This window comes from Nerophis lumbriciformis, linkage group LG09 (assembly GCF_033978685.3).
Source record: "Nerophis lumbriciformis linkage group LG09, RoL_Nlum_v2.1, whole genome shotgun sequence".
NCBI classification, from domain to species: domain Eukaryota; kingdom Metazoa; phylum Chordata; class Actinopteri; order Syngnathiformes; family Syngnathidae; genus Nerophis; species Nerophis lumbriciformis.
In genome coordinates this window covers 42,528,496-42,551,474 of record NC_084556.2, presented here as the reverse complement: position 1 = coordinate 42,551,474, position 22,979 = coordinate 42,528,496, and the positions used below count along the sequence as shown (strand labels likewise).

Here is a 22,979-nt window from a genome sequence, read left to right as displayed (position 1 = left end):
GATATAGTCGGACTCACTTCGACGCACAGCAAGGGCCCTGGAACCAGTTCTCTCGAGAGGGGCTGGACTCTCTTCCACTCTGGCGTTGCCGGCAGTGAGAGGCGACGGGTTGGGGTGGCAATTCTTGTTTTCCCCCGGCTCAGAGCCTGCACGTTGGAGTTCAACCCGGTGGATGAGAGGGTAGCTTCCCTCCGCCTTCGGGTGGGGGAACGGGTCCTGACGCAGCTCAGAGTACCCACCCTTTTTGGATTCACTCGAGGGAGTACTTGAGAGTGCTCCCCCGGGTGATTCCCTCGTTCTACTGGGGGACTTCAATGCTCATGTTGGCAGCGACAGTGAAACCTGGAGAGGCGTGATTGGGAAGAATGGCTGCCCGGATCTGAACCCGAGCGGTGTTTTGTTATTGGACTTTTGTGCCCGTCACAGATTGTCCATAACGAACATCATGTTCAAACATAAGGGTGTCCATATGTGCACTTGGCACCAGGACACCCTAGGCCGCAGTTCCATGATCGACTTTGTAGTTGTGTCATCGGATTTGCGGCCTCATGTTTTGGACACTCGGGTAAAGAGAGGGGCGGAGCTTCCTACCGATCACCACCTGGTGGTGAGTTGGCTGCGATGGTGGGGGAGGATGCCGGACAGACCTGGCAGGCCCAAACGCATTGTGAGGGTTTGCTGGGAACATCTGGCAGAGTCTCCTGTCAGAGAGAGTTTCAATTCCCACCTCCGGAAGAACTTTGAACATGTCACGAGGGAGGTGCTGGACATTTAGTCCGAATGGACCATGTTCCGCGCCTCTATTGTCGAGGCGGCTGATTGGAGCTGTGGCCGCGAGGTAGTTGGTGCTTGTCGTGGTGGTAATCTTAGAACCCGTTGGTGGACACCGGCGGTGAGGGATGCCGTCAAGCTGAAGAAGGAGTCCTATCGGGTTCTTTTGGCTCATAGGACTCCTGAGGCAGCGGACAGGTACCGACAGGCCAATCGGTGTGCGGCTTCAGCGGTCGCAGAGGCAAAAACTCGGACATGGGAGGAGTTCGGGGAAGCCATGGAAAACGACTTCCGGACGGCTTCGAAGCAATTCTGGACCACCATCCGCCGCCTCAGGAAGGGGAAGCATTGCACTAGGCGAGGATGGTGTTCTGCTGACCTCGACTGCGGATGTTGTGGATCGGTGGAGGGAATACTTCGAAGACCTCCTCAATCCCACCGACACGTCTTCCTATGAGGAAGCAGTGCCTGGGGAGTCTGTGGTGGGCTCTCCTATTTCTGGGGCTGAGGTTGCTGAGGTAGTTAAAAAGCTCCTCGGTGGCAAGGCCCCGGGGGTAGATGAGACCCGCCCGGAGTTCCTTAAGGCTCTGGATGCTGTGGGGCTGTCTTGGTTGACAAGACTCTGCAGCATCGTGTGGACATTGGGGGCGGTACCTCTGGATTGGCACACTGGGGTGGTGGTTCCTCTCTTTAAGAAGGGGAACCGGAGGGTGTGTTCTAACTATCGTGGGATCACACTCCTCAGCCTTCCCGGTAAGGTCTATTAAGGAGTACTGGAGAGGAGGCTACGCCGGATAGTCGAACCTCGGATTCAGGAGGAACAGTGTGGTTTTCGTCCTGGTCGTGGAACTGTGGACCAGCTCTAAACTCTTGGCAGGGTCCTTGAGGGTGCATGGGAGTTTGCTCAACCAGTGTACATGTGTTTTGTGGACTTGGAGAAGGCATTCGACCGTGTCCCTCGGGAAGTCCTGTGGGGAGTGCTCAGAGAGTATGGGGTATCGGACTGTCTGATTGTGGCAGTCCGCTCCCTGTATGATCAGTGCCAGAGCCTGGTCCGCATTGCCGGCAGTAAGTCGGACACGTTTCCGGTGAGGGTTGGACTCCGCCAAGGCTGCCCTTTGTCACCGATTCTGTTCATAACTTTTATGGACAGAATTTCTAGGCACAGTCAAGGCGTTGAGGGGATCTGGTTTGGTGGCTGCAGGATTAGGTCTCTGCTTTTTGCAGATGATGTGGTTCTGATGGCTTCATCTGGCCAGAATCTTCAGCTCTCACTGGATCGGTTCGCAGCTGAGTGTGAAGCGACTGGGATGAGAATCAGCACCTCCAAGTCCGAGTCCATGGTTCTCGCCCGGAAAAGGGTGGAGTGCCATCTCCGGGTTTGGGAGGAGATCTTGCCCCAAGTGGAGGAGTTCAAGTACCTCGGAGTCTTGTTCACAAGTGAGGGAAGAGTGGATCGTGAGATCGACAGGCGGATCGGTGCGGCGTCTTCAGTAATGCGGACGCAGTATCGATCCGTTGTGTTGAAGAAGGAGCTGAGCCGGAAGGCAAAGCTCTCAATCCTTACCTATGGTCATGAGCTTTGGGTTATGACCGAAAGGACAAGATCACGGGTACAAGCGGCCAAAATGAGTTTCCTCCGCCGGGTGGCGGGGCTCTCCCTTAGAAATAGGGTGAGAAGCTCTGCCATCCTGGGGGAGCTCAAAGTAAAGCCGCTGCTCTTCCACATCGAGAGGAGCCAGATGAGGTGGTTCGGGCATCTGGTCAGGATGCCACCCGAACGCCTCCCTAGGGAGGTGTTTAGGGCACGTCTGACCGGTAGGAGGCCGCGGGGAAGACCCAGGACACTTTGGGAAGACTATGTCTCCCGGCTGGCCTGGGAACGCCTCGGGGTCCCACAGGAAGAGCTGGACGAAGTGGCTGGGGAGAGGGAAGCCTGGGCTTCCCTGCTTAGGCTGCTGTCCCCGCGACCCGACCTCGGATAAGCGGAAGAAGATGGATGGATGGATCGATCAATAACATCCTGCACACTGTATTGCGGCTCTCTCCTTGCTGGTGGCATTCTGAAAATAAAATATTAATTAATTAACATGTATATATATATATATATATATATATATACATATATATATATATATATATATATATATATATAATTAATATATATATATATATATATATATATATATATATATATATATATATATATATATATATATATATATGTGTGTGTGTTTTATATATTGTAGTACATAACCTGAAGGAATAAATTGGGTAATGGACCAAGTGCTCAGGTTAGACAATACTGTCTGCCTGGTAAGTCGCTTTGGACAAAAGTGTCCAAATTCCATCAATGTAAATGGATTAATGGCTCTAATTATCATACTAAAAGGAAAACATGCATACTCCCATTACATCCACACAGTCCGGAAAATTCCTTTCCCCAGAACTGAATTCTGAACTGAAGTTTTGGAATTTTAGGTCAGGCTGATCAATTAACTACATTTTGTAGAGATAAAACTTTTAAATCAGTCAAATTTGACCAGAACACAACACAAGGGTAGAATGTATACTATCCATGTATAGAGAAAATACTTCAGGCAGTGGTGTAGTGGAGGGAATACAACCTGTTTGAGCCCACTGCAACAAGCCAGCTATTTGACTACTACATTCACCCAATGTTGTATAATTGCAACAATTATATAACAAGCTCTAAATGAAATTTGATGCATCTGTTCCACAAAAACTACATGTGTACATGCTCTAGACATTGTAATAACAACAAAAAAGATATATAAAATACATTTTACTTACTTGAATCTGATGAAACAAATAGATGTTGTACGAAGGAAACCTTGAGAGGTTGTGTGAGTTCATGGCCAGAAGGCGTGACTTATAAACAAATGTACGATCCAATAGCATTGTGAGACTGAACAATAGGACCCAAAGACTATGTAAATGTGGTAAAAAAAATAAGAAAATATAACAGATTGTTTTTTAGGATGGTTAAAGGTAACGTTGTAATTTTACAACAAGGGTTCTTACAGGGATATGGTCAACCGCTTGTGTGGACATAAGATTTTAGACCCAAAGAGGTAATTTCTATTAAAGACTGTTCTGTTTGTGTCAACATGTTTATTTTTATTTTTTAAATAAGGACACTTTAAGAAACATTGTAAGTATGCATCCCAGAGACACCTTTTTTACAAAACAAAAACTTACACATTTTCAGCAAAACATTCCAGATACGGAAAAAAATGAAATGACAGATTTTCTACTTCTACTTTTAAGTCCTTCAGGCCAACAAGAGTCCCAAGTCCCTGGTGACAGTGACAGTAAAGCATGCACACAGTGACTTTCTGTTCAGTGCGATATAACTAAAAAAAAATGATGGCAGGTTTTACAACAGCAACTAACAAAGTGCATCTCTTTATTTATTCATTGTATTCATTTATTTTTTCCAGAATTAAGATTTGCTTCATTGTCATTGTAGTCAAGGTATAGAACGGAAATATTGCCACACCTCTGTTGAATAAAATAAAATAAATAAATAATTGAAAAAAATAATAAAACAATACAAAATAATAACATTAAAATATGCACAAATGGCGCAAAATGATGTCAACAAACCAAAATCTTTTATTACCGACCATTTGCTTTAAGTCGTTGGCCAATGTTACAAGTATGTGAAGCAATAAGCTAGTTGCAGTTGATAACTATGAGCTAAAATATGATCAGTCATTCAATCAAAATTTCTTTACGTGGCCCGTAATTACAGGGCTGCAAAGGGCTGCACAAACCACATGACATTACCTGATCTGGACCCACATGCCTTTCTTAAATATTAACACAGGTGTGGACGTCAGTCAGCCACTGCGAAGGACATCAACATAAGCAGGCTCCACTGTATTCATATGTTTTGTGGGAATGCTTTTTTTCCAACCACAATTACTGTCTTTCACTACTCTGTTTGCACTGTTTCTTTAATTGTGTTGTTCTTTCTTCCTCCTGCTTTATTTTGCATGGCCTTTTGCAGAGACAGAAACGAACTGTGCACTTTGAGACTTGATTGTAAGTGTTGGAGCAGCTCAGTGGTTCTCACAAGCATCCCCCATTCACTGTCATCCTCCTTCCACTGGAGTCTCACTTTGCTCCTTACTTTAAATCCTCAATCCACATTTTTAGCTCTCAGAAGTTGTTTGAATACCTTACTGATTATGTGTTCCTACCCTCATTGTATGTTCTTAGTAGCAAATATTAGTTAGTATTAGAAAATACAGATACAAATAAAAAGTCACCAAATCTTTTATTGAAATTATTATTTTTTTTCCTCCTGAAGAGAACTTCATCCACAGAACCGCAGGAACCGGATCTCTATTCAATCCAAGACACTTTTAATCTACAACCAGAACCTGCCCTACCGAATCGACTAGCGCACGTAGACCCACTTCCCCATCTTCAACTTCCTGGCAGAACCACATCAGACCTGGTTCCAGTGCAGGCCTCTCCTCCAACCCCCCAGCTGCAGACTGACTCCGCTACACAGGGCAAGAAGAAGAAAAGAGGAATTTTCTCCAAAGGCAAGAAACTGTTCAAAAGATTTGGATTCAGCAAGAAAGAATGAAAGGCATGATGTCTAATTTGAGTCTTGATTGCATTTTAAGCACTTTCGTCATCTTCACTGTTAATCTCAGTCTGTGCAATTAGTGGCTATCAGATTTAAGAAGTACAATATATATTAAAACTTATACTTTAACTGGAAATGGTAGATTAACTGTAGAATTGTGCAAGCCCATATTAATGACTCAATCAGGCATTAATAATCTGTAGTTATCTTTCTGGTTCTCTCATTTTTGGAGAAATCCACAGGCCAGGACTGGACCCGCAGCAACTGCATGGAACACCGCACTTATGGCTACACTTACAGTAAAGTGCAGAACCTAGACTTTAATATTCATTATAATAGAATGGCCTGCCTTGTAGTCTCTTCAATACAAAGCAGTACTCCAGCAAATACTCTTGGAACTTGAATACCTCTACAGTACAGTATAGTCAAGATTCCAGGATTCAAGTTGGAGAAGTCTGATCTGATTATCATCCTGGCTGTCAATTCATTTGACATTAAACCATCGGATATTAAGAGAGACAGAGTTAAGTACGTGCTGAGGCACCCGTGTGAGTATGTTTAGAGGATAATTTAATGCGTTCATTTTTAAAGACAAATTGTTTTATAGAGTAAGTGAAGTGAATTATATTTATATAGCGCTTTTCTCAAGTGACTCAAAGGGCTTTACATTGTGAAACCCAATATCTAAGTTACATTTTTAAACCAGCGTGGGTGGCACTGGGAGCAGGTGGGTAAAGTGTCTTGCCCAAGGACACAACGTCAGTGACTTGGATGGCGGAAGCGGGATCTAACCTGCAACCCTGAAGTTGCTGGCACAGCCGCTTTACCAATCAAGCTATACCGCCCCAAGTAAGGGATCATTCTTATCTGCTTACAATTTTGGCTATCACTAGAAAGCGACCGCTGCTTGCTGGTGTGATCTCATAGCTGGCCATATTTTGACCTCCCACATCTCTTATTATATATTTTTTTTCTGCACACAAGAATATTTTCCTCATAGTGTTGGGAAGATGTTTCTACATGGCAGAACGGGGTTGTCAGGACGCGCCACTGTCAGACAAGAAGCTTTACATGCTATCGCGCGCCTCATGCCAGTGGTATCTTGCAGTCGACCGGGTGGAACTTGGACACACGCACAGTCTCGCCCTAGAGGTGTAGCACTTTTTTTTCCCAAAAGTTATGATCTTTCCACAGGTTCATATAAGAAACTTTAAGACTTTCACGTCCTTTATTTAGTCAGGTTTGATGTTTTTCACAGCACAGAACTGAGGGCCTCACCAAACAATTAAATCTCTACCGCATTTATTTGTTTATCAGAGTGGTTTAGTTTCTTTTTGAGGTGGTAAAAGTTGTAAATGAGATTTCTGTTTTGTTCACTTTAAGGAAAGACGGTAATGTATTTATTTTCCTGTTTTGTTCACTTTAAGGAAAGACGGTAATGTATTTATTTTCTAAGTATCTGAAAGTATCTCCTTATAACAGCTAAATTAAAATCATATGACGTTATATACCAGTGACCAGTGTTGGTAAGAACGGTGTTACAATGTAACGTTGTTACTAACGGTGGTATTTTTTCATTACTGAGAATGTGAAGTGGCAAGTTACTACAGTTTGATTGAATGACGCACAAAGTGTTAGTTTTTAGTTACACATCCTCTGCATGCAGAGCGCAAGGGTAGGGATGACAAAATTATCGGCAGTTGCAGAGAATTCAGCTGAAAAAGGGACACAATACACAAGTATCATCTTCCCTCATCGCTGTTCCTCGGCTGTCAGTTTCAGGGTCCGTGAGTCCGCGCCCACACCGACACACACAGCCCTAAGTAGTCGACAAAAATGTTGACATAAACGAAATCCAATAATATTAGGTACAAAAAAATGTGTATTTCTCTCTGTAATTTAGTTGAGAATACAAAAACTTTGAGGCATGATGCAGCTGACAAAATGAAAACTAATTTGAGAATAATGTTTTTGTTTTATTCATAAGACTATTGTACTTTTCAGTTTTGTAAATGTTGACTATTGTGTGTGAAGTCCTTTCCAAGGTTCAATTAAATTTAAAAATTAGGCCATCTAGTTAAGATAAACGTTGTGATGGTTGAGAAAATGGGGATGATGGAAAAATGGGGATGATGGATACTTTATTTTATTTATTTTACTTTTATTATTTAGTTTTCCCCCCGATGGATACCTAGCTCAATATGGTCAAGGGGTTGCGTACCTCAGTGACCTTAAGAGCAGGTCTGAGGGCCGAGGCCGAAGTGCAATCCACTTCTCTAGGTTGGAGTTGAACACATACTGTAGCAAACAACCAAATTCAATAAAGAAGGAAACAATGTTTCTTAGAGCTGTGAAGCTTTGGACACAATTCGATTCAATTCTTAGGAGGAACAATTTGATTCAGAATCGATTCTCGATTCACAACAATTTATTTATTTATTTTTTATCATATCTACAAAATATAAATTATTTAAATGGTTCCTGCATCCTTTGATTTTTAAGTACGTGGCTCTTTGTGGAGTGACTTTGGATGGCTTTGCATTAAGTTATATTAGTCACACTGAGTGCAGTCATCATAAGCTGCCAGAGACAGTGATGGTATGCAATACAAGATTGTGTGTGTGTGTGCGTGTGGCGCGCGTGTGTGTGCCCAAAGCAAATGCTTTCCTAAAATATTAACACAGGAACTGTTGATGTTTTAAGATTTACCCATGACCTAATTGATGCATACGAATTATTTTGAATGCAGTATGCGATAGGATGCATGGTGCTGTTCTCATGAGCATTTTGCAAAAAGTAACATTAGATAGGAAAAATCATGTATTTCGTTTATTTAGGAGCATTCTTCATTTCAATAGTAACAGTGTTTTTAGCCCAAGATGTCAAACCTATTTTGTTTCTAAAAAGAGTGCAGCATGTGGGGATTTCCACCAACACAAAGTGCTTGCAAACTGAAACTGATGCATTCATTCTGACTCCCATTCTTAAATTAACGCAACACACGTTAGTGGAAACTTCCAACATACCTCAAACTTTCCTTGCTATAATGCAGCACAGCTAACTCGTGTATATTTCAGTTCAAATGAAAAATAAGACAAATAAGACCATACTGATTTCTTGTGAGAACTTGTTTTCTTGAATGCTTTAGCATTTCGGAAGGTCACTTGCTAGAAAAAAAAAATGGAGTGTACTTTTGTTTTGTTTTGCAGCTGTACGGTTAACAATTTTGAAAACAGCTGCTGTTGTATCTGCTGTTTCTTTTGGCTTCGCTATTTAAACATTTAGTTGTCCCCTGCGTTATATGTTGTCATACATATTTGAAGCTATACCATAGCAACGCAATACAATCCAATTGTATCTTTTATGGATGTTGTGTGTAGCATCCAGCAGTGCAATTGAATTGCATGTGCAAATTTATCACTATTACTGTTGTAACTACTCAGGTTTTTACTTGTAGCATAGCATCCTGTAGAGCAGGGGTCACTAACCTTTTTGAAACCAAGAGCTACTTCTTGGGTACTGATTAATGCGAAGGGCTACCAGTTTGATACACACTTAAATAAATTGCCAGAATTAGCCAATTTGCTCAATTTACCTTTAACTCTGTGTTATTATTAATAATTAATGATATTTATCTTTGTGGAAACACTGATCATCTTAATGATTTCTCACAATAAATATATATAGAAACAGATAAATATCAAAATGCAACACTTTATTTTTATACTTTCTTTAAGTGCACATTTTTCAAATTGAACATTTTCAAATGATCACTTCTAAGACAGTCTTGTGAAATTATAAAAGAGGAGAAAACACGAAAAAAATGAAAATTAAATTTTGAAACATAGTTTATCTTCAATTTCGACTCTTTAAAATTCAACCGAAAAAAAGAAGAGAAAAAATAGCTAATTCGAATCTTTTTGAAAAAAATAAAAAAAGAATTTATGCAACATCATTAGTCATTTTTCCTGATAAAGATTAATTTTTGAATTTTGATGACATGTTTTAAATAGGTTAAAATCCAATCTGCACTTTGTTAGAATATATAACAAATTGGACCAAGCTATATTTCTAACAAAGACAAATAATTATTTTTCTAGATTTTCCAGAACAAAAGACTTTGAAATAAGATTTAAATTTGATTCTACAGATTTTCTAGATTTGCCAGAATAATTTTTTTTAATTTTGATCATAATAAGTTTGAAGAAATATTTCACAAATATTCTTCGTTGAAAAAACAGAAGCTAAAATGAAGAATTAAATCAAAATTAATTTATTATTCTTTACAATAAAATGAAAAAAATACTTGAACATTGATTTAAATTGTCAGGAAAGAAGAGGAAGGAATTTAAAAGGTAAAAAGGTATATGTGTTTAAAAATCCTAAAATCATTTTTAAGGTTGTATTTTTTTTTTTTCTCTAAAATTGTTTTTCTGAAAGTTTTAAGAAGCAAAGTAAAAAAATAAATGAATTTATTTAAACAAGTGAAGACCAAGTCTTTAAAATATTTTCTTGGATTTTCAAATTCTATTTGAATTTTGTCTCTCTTAGAATTAAAAATGTCGAGCAAAACGAGACCAGCTTGCTAGTAAATAAATACAATTTAAAAAATAGAGGCAGCTCACTGGTAAGTGCTGCTATTTGAGCTATTTTTAGAACAGGCCAGCGGGCGACTCATCTGGTCCTTACGGGCTACCTGGCGCCCGCGGGCACCGCATTGGTGACCCCTGCTGTAGAGCCTTGCTTTAAAAGGTGATCAAATGTACAAAATGCCAAACTCCATTGGTACTTTTACTGTGAAGGAGAGCTGCAAGGCAGAGGAATCTAGTCTGCCTCGCTTTTAGCTTGTCATTGCTCATTAGTGTTGCTCAAAGGAACATGACAATGCCAAGATTAAAAAGGGAGTTGCAAGTGTGGACACTTTAGTTGTACAGTATTGTACAGGCTGACGCTGAAATTAGCTATTTATGTTTTATTTTTTTACGAAAAATATTTTTCCTGTTATGGAATTTACAGCCTTGAATTCACAACTCTTCTCTATTCTCTACCTGCTGTTTAGTTAGTATTGCTATGCATAGCATTCATATACAGATCAAGTAGTATTTAGCCTTACAGTACAATAAGACGTATAGTCTTCTTATGTTGTTTACAGGATGTTTATTGATTGCATGAATACCAATGGTATACCCGTCTTTGGCCTTATTTATTACATATTTATATTTTTATTGGGTCTACAATGTCAATTGTAGGTTGTTGTGATGCAATGGAGAGGAAGTAAAGTAGGAGTTATTGTATATACTGAATGGATATATTACACTCATTCTCTCCCTGCATTAATTTTTTTAAATCTTTTCATATGATTAAAAAAAAAAAGAGTATATGTAATGTATTTGTCCATGCATTGTTGATGGGGGGGAACCTGACGGTGTCCTGTGATGGTTGCTGTTTACTTCAAATAAAGTATGTCTATTTTCACATAAAATAAAAGCCCACCAAATGTGTTAAAAACTGATGATATTTATTTCATGCAGTGCAGAAGAAATGATACAAAGTGGAAGACAGGTTTGCAGGCGTTGCTCGGTGCCACACAGCGTCCATGTAAACTGGTTGGAAACACGCTGGGCTCTGTGTGGCCAAGCGAGACAAAAGCCGCTCCATCTTATCGACTTCCTGGGAGAGGCTGCCATGTTCCTGAAGCCACCAGTACACTCATCCATAAAGTAGGAAACACTACACTGTGGCATGGAGTTTAGTAGTGCTTTCTACTTTATGGATGACTGCACTGTATGTCCAATCGCCTTCTGTCGTCTCACGTCTCTTCACATTTCTATGTCCATTCACAAATCAACTATTCTTAAAACATATTTACTCTGCTTGTTTGTCTAATCTGAATATATCATTTCCCACCCCCCAAGTCAGAAAAAGAAGCGCCACAGAAGTCTCTGCCTCAGAAAAGCCTGCCAGAGGAAACGGTATCTCGAGGAAGCCATTTTGTCCGCCATGAGTAAGCTTTTCTCCATCCTCACAAGTTCTATCACAAAACGAGTTCATTGTTTGGTATTCAAACTATACCAAACATACCAGAAATAACAGTTCCACAGCAACAAAGTCACTTTTATTGACAGTTTCAATCTAAAAAGCATTTGGAGACGAACTTCCTATTCCGGCACTACATTCCAGTCATTTAAAAAGCTTTAGAATATAATCGTCACAATATTTTTAGCATCCACCGACAAGGTTGTCTATCATACTTTACCTTGGTGTTTTTCGTCCGACAGCTTAGCAGATGTCGCTGGCCAACTGAAAAAGTGAACGGAGAAGAAGAAGTTGTCTCCTTTTGAACCCTCTCCAAACACGTGATGTAACCACAGGAAGAGGTCTAACAGTCTTTCTGCTCTTCCGTCTTCTGCACGCTCTTACAGCACAGACCGCTTCTATCATCCCCCCCCCCCCCCCCCCCCCAAACATTTGCTCACAAATTGCACTTTTTGGTCTGTATCGCACATTTTTCCAAAAATGTTTAATCTTCAACCCAATTAAAAGTGTTTGCTGATATGTTCGTACAAAACCAGTAAAACCACAACTTTCCAAAATATATCTCCTGTCGCTATCTATTTTGATAGGATTTTCAGGTTAAAAGAGTTTGAAATTGGTCCATGACTGTGCTTTTTGATGTGTTTGCTTTGCCCTAGCCGCCAGTTAAATAAGCGTTCGGTCATATTACAACTTTTTGGAGGCTAAGCATTTTACACATGACAGAATTACAATTGTCAGTCAGCATGCACAACATTATTAATGGGTGTCCTAACGTCCAAAACTTACACAAAAAAATTGAAAGCGATTTGAAACCTTTTGTACATTGATTTTAAAACCAATCCAATGTTGTCAACATATGCAAAGCTACGTGAACAAAACATTCACATCTTAGCTTTGTGTTATGGGTAATAAAATCGAATAATATATATCTTTAATAATTCATTATATATTCATAATGACAATACAAAATGAAAATGGCTCCCGGCCCACACAATAAACCCTTGAACTAATGAAATTTCATTCAAGAGGTGGTTGAAAACTCAAATCAACACTATATTTGTATACATATTTGGAGTCACGGCAAATCCTTCTGCATTGAACTGCGAGCTGATGACGCTAATATTTGTACTCTAGTGCCGCTTATGAAGAATCTAAATGATTAGAAGTGCATCTCTACAGCTGTAACATACTACAACTACAATCCGTGTTAAAAGTAACACGGTTCCGGTTCCGGTTCCGGTTCACCGTGCGTGACTACTCGCTGACTGCTCGCTGTTTCGAAAAAGCTAAGTATCGTTCTATTTGTGTGCTTTTAAATTGTTTTGCAGCTTTCTTTATTACTTTCTCAACATATTTAGTAGTACTATTTAACTTGCAAATCACCCGATCTCTGTCTCTCCACCCCTCCCGCAGCTAGCTAGCAGCTAGCTGCTAAGCTAACGAAGCTAGCGCGGAGAAAGGCGTCGCCGGGCGCCGGTCAGAAGGAGTCTACTCCTGCACACCGTGACCAGGACTTCTCGGAAGACAGCAGGAACTTCACTCGGTGACAGAAAACACCGTGAGTATGGCTTCCTGCGCGTCTTGCACCTTACTCACGGAGAGGCTGGCTCTGCTAGAGGGCCGTGTCCGCCAGTTAGAGCAGAGTAATCTCGTAACTTTAGATGTTGCGGACACATCTGCTAGCGTTAGCTGTAGCGAGCTAACTAGCCCAGCCTGTAGCAGTCCTAAGCGGCCTACAAGCTACGGTGTACCGGTTGAGACGCATAATAGATTTAGCTCTTTAGCTAGTCCTACACCCCAGTCTACCGGGCACCACACCTTAGTCATAGGGGACTCCATCACCCGAAACATAAAGCTTAGCAAACCAGCCACAATTAAGTGCATCCCGGGGGCCCGAGCACCTGACATTGAGGCTAATCTTAGGGAGCTAACTCGCAACAGGCCTAGTAAACACGTACGACAGGCTAATCGCACCACTAGTTATGCGAATATAGTTGTACACGTTGGCTCCAATGACACTAGAATGAGACAGTCAGAGATTACAAAGAGAAACATAGCCAGGACTTCTTGATCTCGCTAGAAAGATGTCCAGGCATCGAGTAATTGTCTCTGGCCCCCTGCCTGCGAGAGGCAATGATGAGAGATATAGCAGATTAGTCTCGCTTAACAAGTGGCTGGCTAGCTTCTGTAGACAACAGGGACTAACGTTTATTGATAATTGGCCCTCTTTCTGGGGCAAACCAGGCTTGCTGATGAGGGACGGCCTTCACCCTAACCAGGAAGGCGCCATCATCCTGTCTAAGAATATAGACTACTGTTTAAGTCACATTTGACTAACTACACTAGAGCAAGCCCGGTCACAGGCAATTACAGAGCCTGCTAGTCCGGGTGAGGAGTCAGTTAAGCTAGAACTAGCCAGCGCCAGGCTGGATAATTCCTGTACGCATAGCAATTCTCTTAGAATAAGACACAACTCACATAATGTGTTTTCTGTTGTGAATGTGTTAGAGGTAGATATGCATTCTACTGAGGTGGCAAATCATGATGCGTTCAGTCTATCGCAGCATCAAGCAAACAATCTGAAAATTCCCGTCGTATCAATTCCTAGATATGGTCGAAACTATTTAAAGTGCACTACGTATAATAAACGCAACATTATTAATATTTCTACTACGGATAATTTAAACAAAAACTCGTCAAAACAGCCCAATATTTATAATATGGGCTTTTTAAACATAAGATCATTGTCTCCCAAAACGTTATTAGTTAATGAGGTCATTAGAGACAACAATCTTAACGTCATTGGTCTTAGCGAAACCTGGCTCAAACCAGACGAATTTTTTGCGCTAAATGAGGCATCTCCTCCTAACTATACGAATGCGCATATTGCCCGTCCCCTTAAAAGGGGTGGGGGGGTCGCACTAATATACAATGAAAACTTTAACCTTACCCCTAACCTAAATAATAAATACAAATCGTTTGAGGTGCTTACTATGAGGTCTGTCGCACTGCTGCCTCTCGATATGGCTGTTATCTACCGCCCCCCAGGGCCCTACTCGGACTTTATTAATGAATTCTCAGAGTTCGTTGCTGATCTAGTGACGTACGCAGACAATATAATCATAATGGGGGACTTTAATATCCATATGAATACCCCATCGGACCCTCAGTGCGTGGCGCTCCAGACTATAATTGATAGCTGTGGTCTTACACAAATAATAAATGAACCTACGCATCGCAACGGCAATACGATAGATCTAGTGCTGGTCAGGGGTGTCACCACCTCCAAAGTTATGGTACTCCCGTATACTAAAGTAATGTCCGATCATTTCCTTATAAAATTCGAAGTTCTGACTCATTGTCAACAAACTAATAATAATAATAACTGCTATAGCAGCCGCAACATTAATGCTGCCACAACGATGACTCTTGCTGACCTACTGCCTTCGGTAATGGCACCATTCCCAAATTATGTCGGCTCTATTGATAACCTCACTAACAACTTTGACAATGCCCTGCGCAAAACCATTGATAGTATAGCACCGCTAAAACAAAAAAGGGCCCCTAAAAGGCGCACCCCATGGTTTACAGAGGAAACCAGAGCTCATAAATTATCATGTAGAAAGTTGGAACGCAAATGGCGCGCGACCAAGCTTGAGGTTTTCCATCAAGCATGGAGTGATAGTTTAATATCGTATAAACGCATGCTTACCTTAGCTAAAGCTAAATATTACTCAAATCTCATCCGCCTCAACAAAAACGACCCTAAATTTTTGTTTAGTACAGTAGCATCGCTAACCCAACAAGGGACTCCTCCCAATAGCTCCACCCACTCGGCAGATGACTTTATGAATTTCTTTAATAAGAAAATTGAACTCATTAGAAAGGAGATTAAAGACAACGCATCCCAGCTACAACTGGGTTCTATGAACACAGATACAACTGTATCTACGACGGATACTGCAATACAAAATAGTCTCTCTCTTTTTGATGAAATAACATTAGAGGAACTATTACAGCGTGTAAGTGGGATAAAACAAACAACATGTTTACTTGACCCACTTCCTGGGAAACTTATCAAGGAGCTTTTTGTATTATTAGGTCCATCAGTGCTAAATATTATAAACTTATCACTTTCCTCTGGCACTGTTCCCCTAGCATTCAAGAAAGCGGTTATTCATCCTCTGCTCAAAAGACCTAACCTTGATCCTGACCTCATGGTAAACTACCGACCGGTGTCCCACCTTCCCTTTATTTCGAAAATCCTCGAAAAAATTGTCGCACAGCAGCTAAATGAACACTTAGTGTCTAACAATCTCTGTGAACCTTTTCAATCCGGTTTCAGGGCAAATCACTCTACGGAGACAGCCCTCGCAAAAATGACTAATGATCTACTGCTAACGATGGATTCTGATGCGTCATCTATGTTGCTGCTTCTTGATCTTAGCGCTGCTTTCGATACCGTCGATCATAATATTTTATTAGAGCGTATCAAAACACGTATTGGTATGTCAGACTTAGCTTTGTCGTGGTTTAACTCTTATCTTACTGACAGGATGCAATGCGTCTCCCATAATAATGTGACCTCGGACTATGTTAAGGTAACGTGCGGAGTTCCTCAGGGTTCGGTTCTTGGCCCTGCACTCTTTAGTATTTACATGCTGCCGCTAGGCGACATCATACGCAAATACGGTGTTAGCTTTCATTGCTATGCTGATGACACCCAACTCTACATGCCCCTAAAGCTGACCAACACGCCGGATTGTAGTCAGCTGGAGGCGTGTCTTAATGAAATTAAACAATGGATGTCCGCTAACTTCTTGCAACTCAACGCCAAGAAAACGGAAATGCTGATTATCGGTCCTGCTAAACACCGACATTTATTTAATAATACCACCTTAACATTTGACAACCAAACAATTACACAAGGCGAATCAGTAAAGAATCTGGGTATTATCTTCGACCCAACTCTCTCCTTTGAGTCACACATTAAGAGTGTTACTAAAACGGCCTTCTTTCATCTCCGTAATATCGCTAAAATTCGTTCTATTTTATCCACTAGCGACGCTGAGATCATTATTCATGCGTTCGTTACGTCTCGTCTCGACTATTGTAACGTATTATTTTCGGGGCTCCCTATGTCTAGCATTAAAAAATTACAGTTGGTACAAAATGCGGCTGCTAGACTTTTGACAAGAACAAGAAAGTTTGATCATATTACGCCTATACTGGCTCACCTGCACTGGCTTCCTGTGCACTTAAGATGTGACTTTAAGGTTTTACTACTTATGTATAAAATACTACACGGTCTAGCTCCGTCCTATCTTGTCGATTGCATTGTACCATATGTCCCGGCAAGAAATCTGCGTTCAAAGAACTCCGGCTTATTAGTGATTCCCAGAGCCCAAAAAAAGTCTGCGGGCTATAGAGCGTTTTCTATTCGGGCTCCAGTACTATGGAATGCCCTCCCGGTAACAATTAGAGATGCTACCTCAGTAGAAGCATTTAAGTCCCATCTTAAAACTCATTTGTATACTCTAGCCTTTAAATAGCCCCCCTGTTAGACCAGTTGATCTGCCGTTTCTTTTCTTTTCTCCTCTGCTCCCCTTTTCCTTGAGGGGGGGGGGGGGGGGGGGGGGGGGGGGGCACAGGTCCGGTGGCCATGGATGAAGTGCTGGCTGTCCAGAGTCGGGATCCGGGGTGGACCGCTCGCCTGTGCATCGGCAGGGAACATCTCTGCGCTGCTGACCCGTCTCCGCTCGGGATGGTGTCCTGCTGGCCCCACTATGGACTGGACTCTTACTATTATGTTGGATCCACTATGGACTGGACTCTCACAATATTATGTCAGACCCACTCGACATCCATTGCTTTCGGTCTCCCCTAGAGGGGGGGGGTTACCCACATATGCGGTCCTCTCCAAGGTTTCTCATAGTCATTCACATCGACGTCCCACTGGGGTGAGTTTTTCCTTGCCCGTATGTGGGCTTTGTACCGAGGATGTCGTTGTGGCTTGTGCAGCCCTTTGAGACACTTGTGATTTAGGGCTATATAAATAAAGATTGATTGATTGATTGATTGATACAATCATGAACAATTCTCCTCAACGTCAGTCAAAGCACAGCAATGTTGTTTCTGTGAATTCACGTTTGGCCGACAACCTTTTTTTTTTTTACTGGCCCTCGAAATATTGTCAAAATAGAAATAATTAATTCATTATTACTAGCTACACAACTAAATTGCTGTGTCACTTATAACACAAAGCTAATCTATTGACCTACATTAACATCAGGTCGGTACAATTATTTCAGCTTGTGTGTGCACATCTTAATTATTTTTCAAATAAGATCGTGGAAATTACAAACTGCTTGCCAGTGATTCTCCAATAAATATAGCTCTCAAATAAAAACATTTAAATATAGATGTATCAAAATATTCACTAAATAGGATTGGTCGCATGCGTGTGTAACAGTTTGTACATGAAAGATGCTCAAACTGAATGTAGGTCAGTATATGCTAAGCTGTCTAAACAAAACCGCGTACAACTTTCTGTCATAGGTGACAAAGCTAACTAGTGTAACATATCCATCCATCCCTTTTCTATCACTTGTCCATTTCGGGACCGCGGGGGGCCTGGAGCCCGTCTGAGCTGAGCAGGGTACACCCCAGACAAGCCGCCAGCTCATCACAGGGCAAACAGATAGAGAGACTAACACTTCACATTCACATTCACACACTAGGGCCAATTTAGTGTTGTCAATCAGCCTATCCCCAGTGGCTGGAGTGGTTGGAGTTTGCATGTTCTCCCCATGATTGCATGGGTTCTCTTTGTCGTCAAGTTTAGAAGAACTACAGAGCCCACCCTGGACAAGTGGAAGTGGGCGTGGCTTCCACGTACCTCCAAAAAAGGGGGGTCAGCGGGGACTGCGGGAAATGAGGTCACACTCATAGGGCATGGCCTAAAACGGAAACAGGAAGTATACATCATATCCGCCCGCCATTTTAATTTGGTAGTTTTTACTAATAAACCAGCCATCTTGGTTGTAGTCGATACGGCATTATGATTTATGATTCCTACAGGCAGGAAGTAGTTGAATTTTTTTAAGCTGGCCGCCATTTTAGTTGTAGTATTTACAGCAGTTATACTCTTTTTAAGGCTTTAGTCCACCCTATAAAATGTATTGTTTAATTTGATTACAGTAATTTATCATTTTTAATTCACTCTTATTTTTAGTTAAGGTAAATAGTGCATTTACGCCACTATTTCACAGCATTTTAACCCATTTCCAAAAGTGTATTTCTTTGCCAAGCTTTACTCATATATTATCTTATTTTAGTTGTCTCGTACTACCAATGCTGCTTTTGTAGCAGATTTGAGTTATAATAGATATGCATAAGTTAATATAACTTAAAAAAAAAGGTTGTATACTATTTTTTTCTTATTTTAAAAGTATTGTCTAATTTTTGTCTTTAAGTTTCTAAAGTATCGTCCTTATGATAATTAGTTTATTTAGGCCACTATTTCACAGCATTTTAACCCAATTACAAAAGTTTATTTTTATGCCATGCCAAACCCATATATTGTCTTATTTTAGTTGTCTTGTACTACCAATGCTGCTTTTGTAACGGACTTGAGTTGTAATAGATATGTATAACTTAATATAACTTAAATATATATATAAGTGTATTTACTATTTTTTTCTTAAATTAGCATTGTCAACTTTTTGTCTTAATTAAAAGTGAACTGTTTAACCTATTTTAAAAGTATATAGGCTGTTTTTATCTTAAATAAAAGTTGATTGTTTTTCTCATATTAAAAATATTATTTTGTATACTTTTTATCTTAAATAAAAGTGTATTTACTATGTCTTCAATAAAAGTTTCTAAACTTTTTTCTTTCGTAAAAAGTATTATGATGTATAAAGGCTGTTTTGTCTTAAAAGTTCAAGAGCTATTTTTCTATTTGAAAATGCAATTTCTGTTTACTTGTGTCTTTAATAAAAGCTAATGAAACAATACCGCTTGTCACTTTTGGGGTCGCGGGGGGGGGGGGGGGGGGGGGGGTGCTGGAGCCTATCTAAGCTGCATTCGGGCGGAAGACGGCGTACACCTTGGACAAGTTGCCACCTCATCGCAGGGCCAACACAGATAGACAGACAACATTCACACTCACATCCACACACTAAGGCCAATTTAGTGTTGCCAATCAACCTATCCCCAGGTGCATGTCTTTGGAGGTGGGAGGAAGCCGTAGTACCCGGAGGGAACCCACGCAGTCACGGGGAGACAACTCCACACAGAAAGATCTCGAGCCCGGGATTGAACTCAGGACTACCCAGGACCTTCGTATTGTGAGGCATATGAACTAACCCCTGCATTTGAAAATTATAATTACATATACTTGTCTTAAACAAAAAATTGTAAACTTGTATCTGTAAGACTAATGTAACAATTTTAACATCATGTCTATTTTTAGTCAATTTACCTCAAAAGTCGACACGCTATTTTTAAAGGTACACTATTAGCTAAAAGACTAATGAAACAATCTACACACTATCTGTCTGCTACTAGCTTAACCCTATACTATTAGCTATAAAACTAATGAATTAATTTAAACATTATTTGTATATATTTACTATTAGCCATTAACTTTAATGACATCCAGTCACAGAATATGCAAAAATAAAAGTACATACTTAAATTTGGTTGGTGTATTTTGTTCAAAGTTGAATCAAAGTCTCAGCTCTCATCGCTTCTCCTCAACTGTCTGGGGCCCATCAGGAAAACCCACACCACTAGAACAGTCCCCACTCTCTCTCTCCCCCACCTCTCCACTCACATACGTGCACACACACAGTCACACAAATAAGCACAAGGCCTCACACCCATTGTTTAAACAAATAAAAATGTCTACTTTTTTTTATTTTACCCTAATTTTAGTCTAATGCACATTATTTTGAGTATAAACCGTAACTCAAGATAGTATTAGATGTTCTTATATTTAAATAATCCCCAACATCCGATATAAGAAAGTAATTCCATTGTCATTTACTGGAGCCAACTTGATTGATACCAAGAAAAAGTATTTTGTCCCTTTACTATTTTGCTTTATTTTCCTGGGTATATGATGACTTAACTTGATGTTATGTTTGATTATATCAAAATAGCAGTAATGTCGAAGCCACATAGTTTTTTTTGATAATAATTCAAACATTATTTTTAATTGTCTGTCATTGCACTGTAAGAATATTGGTATATTTCCTCTATTTCTATTTATTCTTTACATGTTTAATATACATATCGTGAATTCAAGTTGAATTAGAAGTTTATTCAGGCTAGATTTCAGGGTTTATTTCAGCTGTTTTAGCTTAAATATAGGTTTATGAGCATTTTAATAGCATTATATCTTCCTAATTAAAAGTTTATGAACTATTTTCCTTATTTTAAAAGTATAATTTTGTATCCTATTGTCTTAAATGAAAGTTTCATTTCTCAAAAGTGCTTTTATCTTTCTGAAATCCATTCACTTTACATGGAAAGTGAACATTTTGCCCATTCTTGCAAAAATGTTTTCCTAAACTTGCATATTGTCTTTCTTTCAAAAATATATATTTTTTACCAAAATAAGTAAAATCACTAACGCTAACCCCTAACACCTAACCTTTTTAATGTTGATCAATGTTTTGCTTATGTTTAAATAAATGATGCTGACCATATCACTTTTTCCTTCATAAGTTGGAAATGCTAACCATAACCTTAAATATTTTTTATGATGTACTCAAATAAATACATCGATTAACCACAACCCTTGTTTATTACATTTTGTAATAGTTGTTCTATGTTATTTCTTTAATTCATTATAATACTATGTTTATATAAATTATGCTAACCCCAACCCATTGTAAACTTTTTTTTTAAATGCTAACCATATCATTTTTTCCCTTCATAAGTTGGAAATGTCTTTTTTGTAACCAACTTGTTTTTGAGTACGGCTTCTCTGTAAACTTCCTTAATTGCTAACATTTTTGAAAATATTTTTGGACCTAAAATTTTGCATGTCGTTTTTCTTTCAACAATATTTTATTTTTCTACTAAAACAAATAACATCATTAGCACTTAACCTAACTTTTTTCTAACTCACTCATCTTTTTGCACATTCTTAAATGCTAACCCCCCTTTTTTTTCTTAGTCACACACCTTTATGCACATCCTTAAATGCTAACCCTAACCGATTTTTATTTCATAACGTAGTAATTTGAATCTTTTTTCATAACCCTAACCCTTCTTTCATTCATAAAGTAGTGATTTGTATTTTTAAGCTGCTTTTGATGCTGGACAATCCGTTTTACGATACAATTTGACGGTCTCACACATTTGAACACTGTATGCCATTAGAATAATGTTTAAAATTAAAAAATATCAGTACCAGTGATACTGAGCATGATTTTATAAATTGCATGGCTCAATTATTTGAAATTTTACTCATTTATACTTGTATATATATATATATATATATATATATGTGTGTGTGTGTGTGTGTGTGTGTGTGTGTGTGTGTGTGTGTGTGTGTGTGTGTGTGTGTGTGTGTGCGTGTGTGTGTGTGTAAGTGTTTGTGCTTTGGTACTTGTAGAGGAAGTACATTACCCCAAAGTCTTAGCAGTAAAGCCTTGAGTACTAACAGGAATACAAGCAAGTACTAGTATCCTGCAGAGTTGTAATTAAAGATTTGATGTGTTATTGAAACATGCAATATTACATTTTGCACATGTTTTGATGTTTTGCACTCTCTGGACATACAGAGATGCATCTCCAAACCCACGGAGAATATTTGATCGCATGCATACAATTACCGAATACATTAGAGTGACTGTTAATTTTTTTCAAATGATTGTTGCAACTTTGCTGTGCACTTATTTTTGTTATTTTCAATAAATTATTTTATTCTTAAATCTGTTTTGTGTAATGGTAGAAAAAGCCATACAAAGAGTGTCTTTTGTAATTCTGAGGTTTTATTTTGCGAGTGAATGTCAGGTGCACTACACATCAAGTGTTTACAGTTACACTATTTGCCACGTCTGAAAAGAAGTGAAAGAAGCAACACTTAGTTTTGTTTGCTACCAGTGTTATATACGGTATGTCTAAACGTTTAAATAATACAATGCAAATAATAAAATGTATATCATTGTAATGTCACAATTTGCATATATATATATATATGCAAAAGTATAAATGAGTAAAATTTTAAAGAATTGAGCGGTGCAATTTGTAAAATCATGCTTAGTATCACTGGCACTGATATTTTTTAATTTAAAACATTATTTTAATAGTATACAGTGTTCAAATGTGAGAGATTGTCAAATTGTATCGTACGAGGGATTGTCCAGCATTAAAAGCAGCTTAATAATACAAATCACTACTCTAGGAATGAAAGAATGGTTAGGGTTATGAACAAAGATTCTAATTATTACTTTATGAAATTAAAATGGGTTAGGTTTAGCATTTAAGGCTGTGCATAAAGGTGTGTGACCAAGAAAACAAGGTTAGC

The 22,979-nt window shown here is 39.5% G+C and overlaps 1 protein-coding gene across 2 annotated transcripts in view; it reads left to right on the top strand.

Annotated features, from left to right (window-relative positions):
* tspoap1 (TSPO associated protein 1) overlaps nucleotides 1-14,438 on the top strand; it is a 223,963-nt gene extending 209,525 nt beyond the window's left edge. For both annotated transcript variants that reach the window (XM_061963136.2, XM_061963137.2), the window contains one exon: nucleotides 5,111-14,438. In XM_061963136.2, coding sequence (XP_061819120.1) covers nucleotides 5,111-5,395 — 285 coding nt within the window. In that variant the 3' untranslated portion in view covers nucleotides 5,396-14,438. The remainder of the gene's footprint in view (nucleotides 1-5,110) is intronic.
* Nucleotides 14,439-22,979: the final 8,541 nt, after the last annotated feature.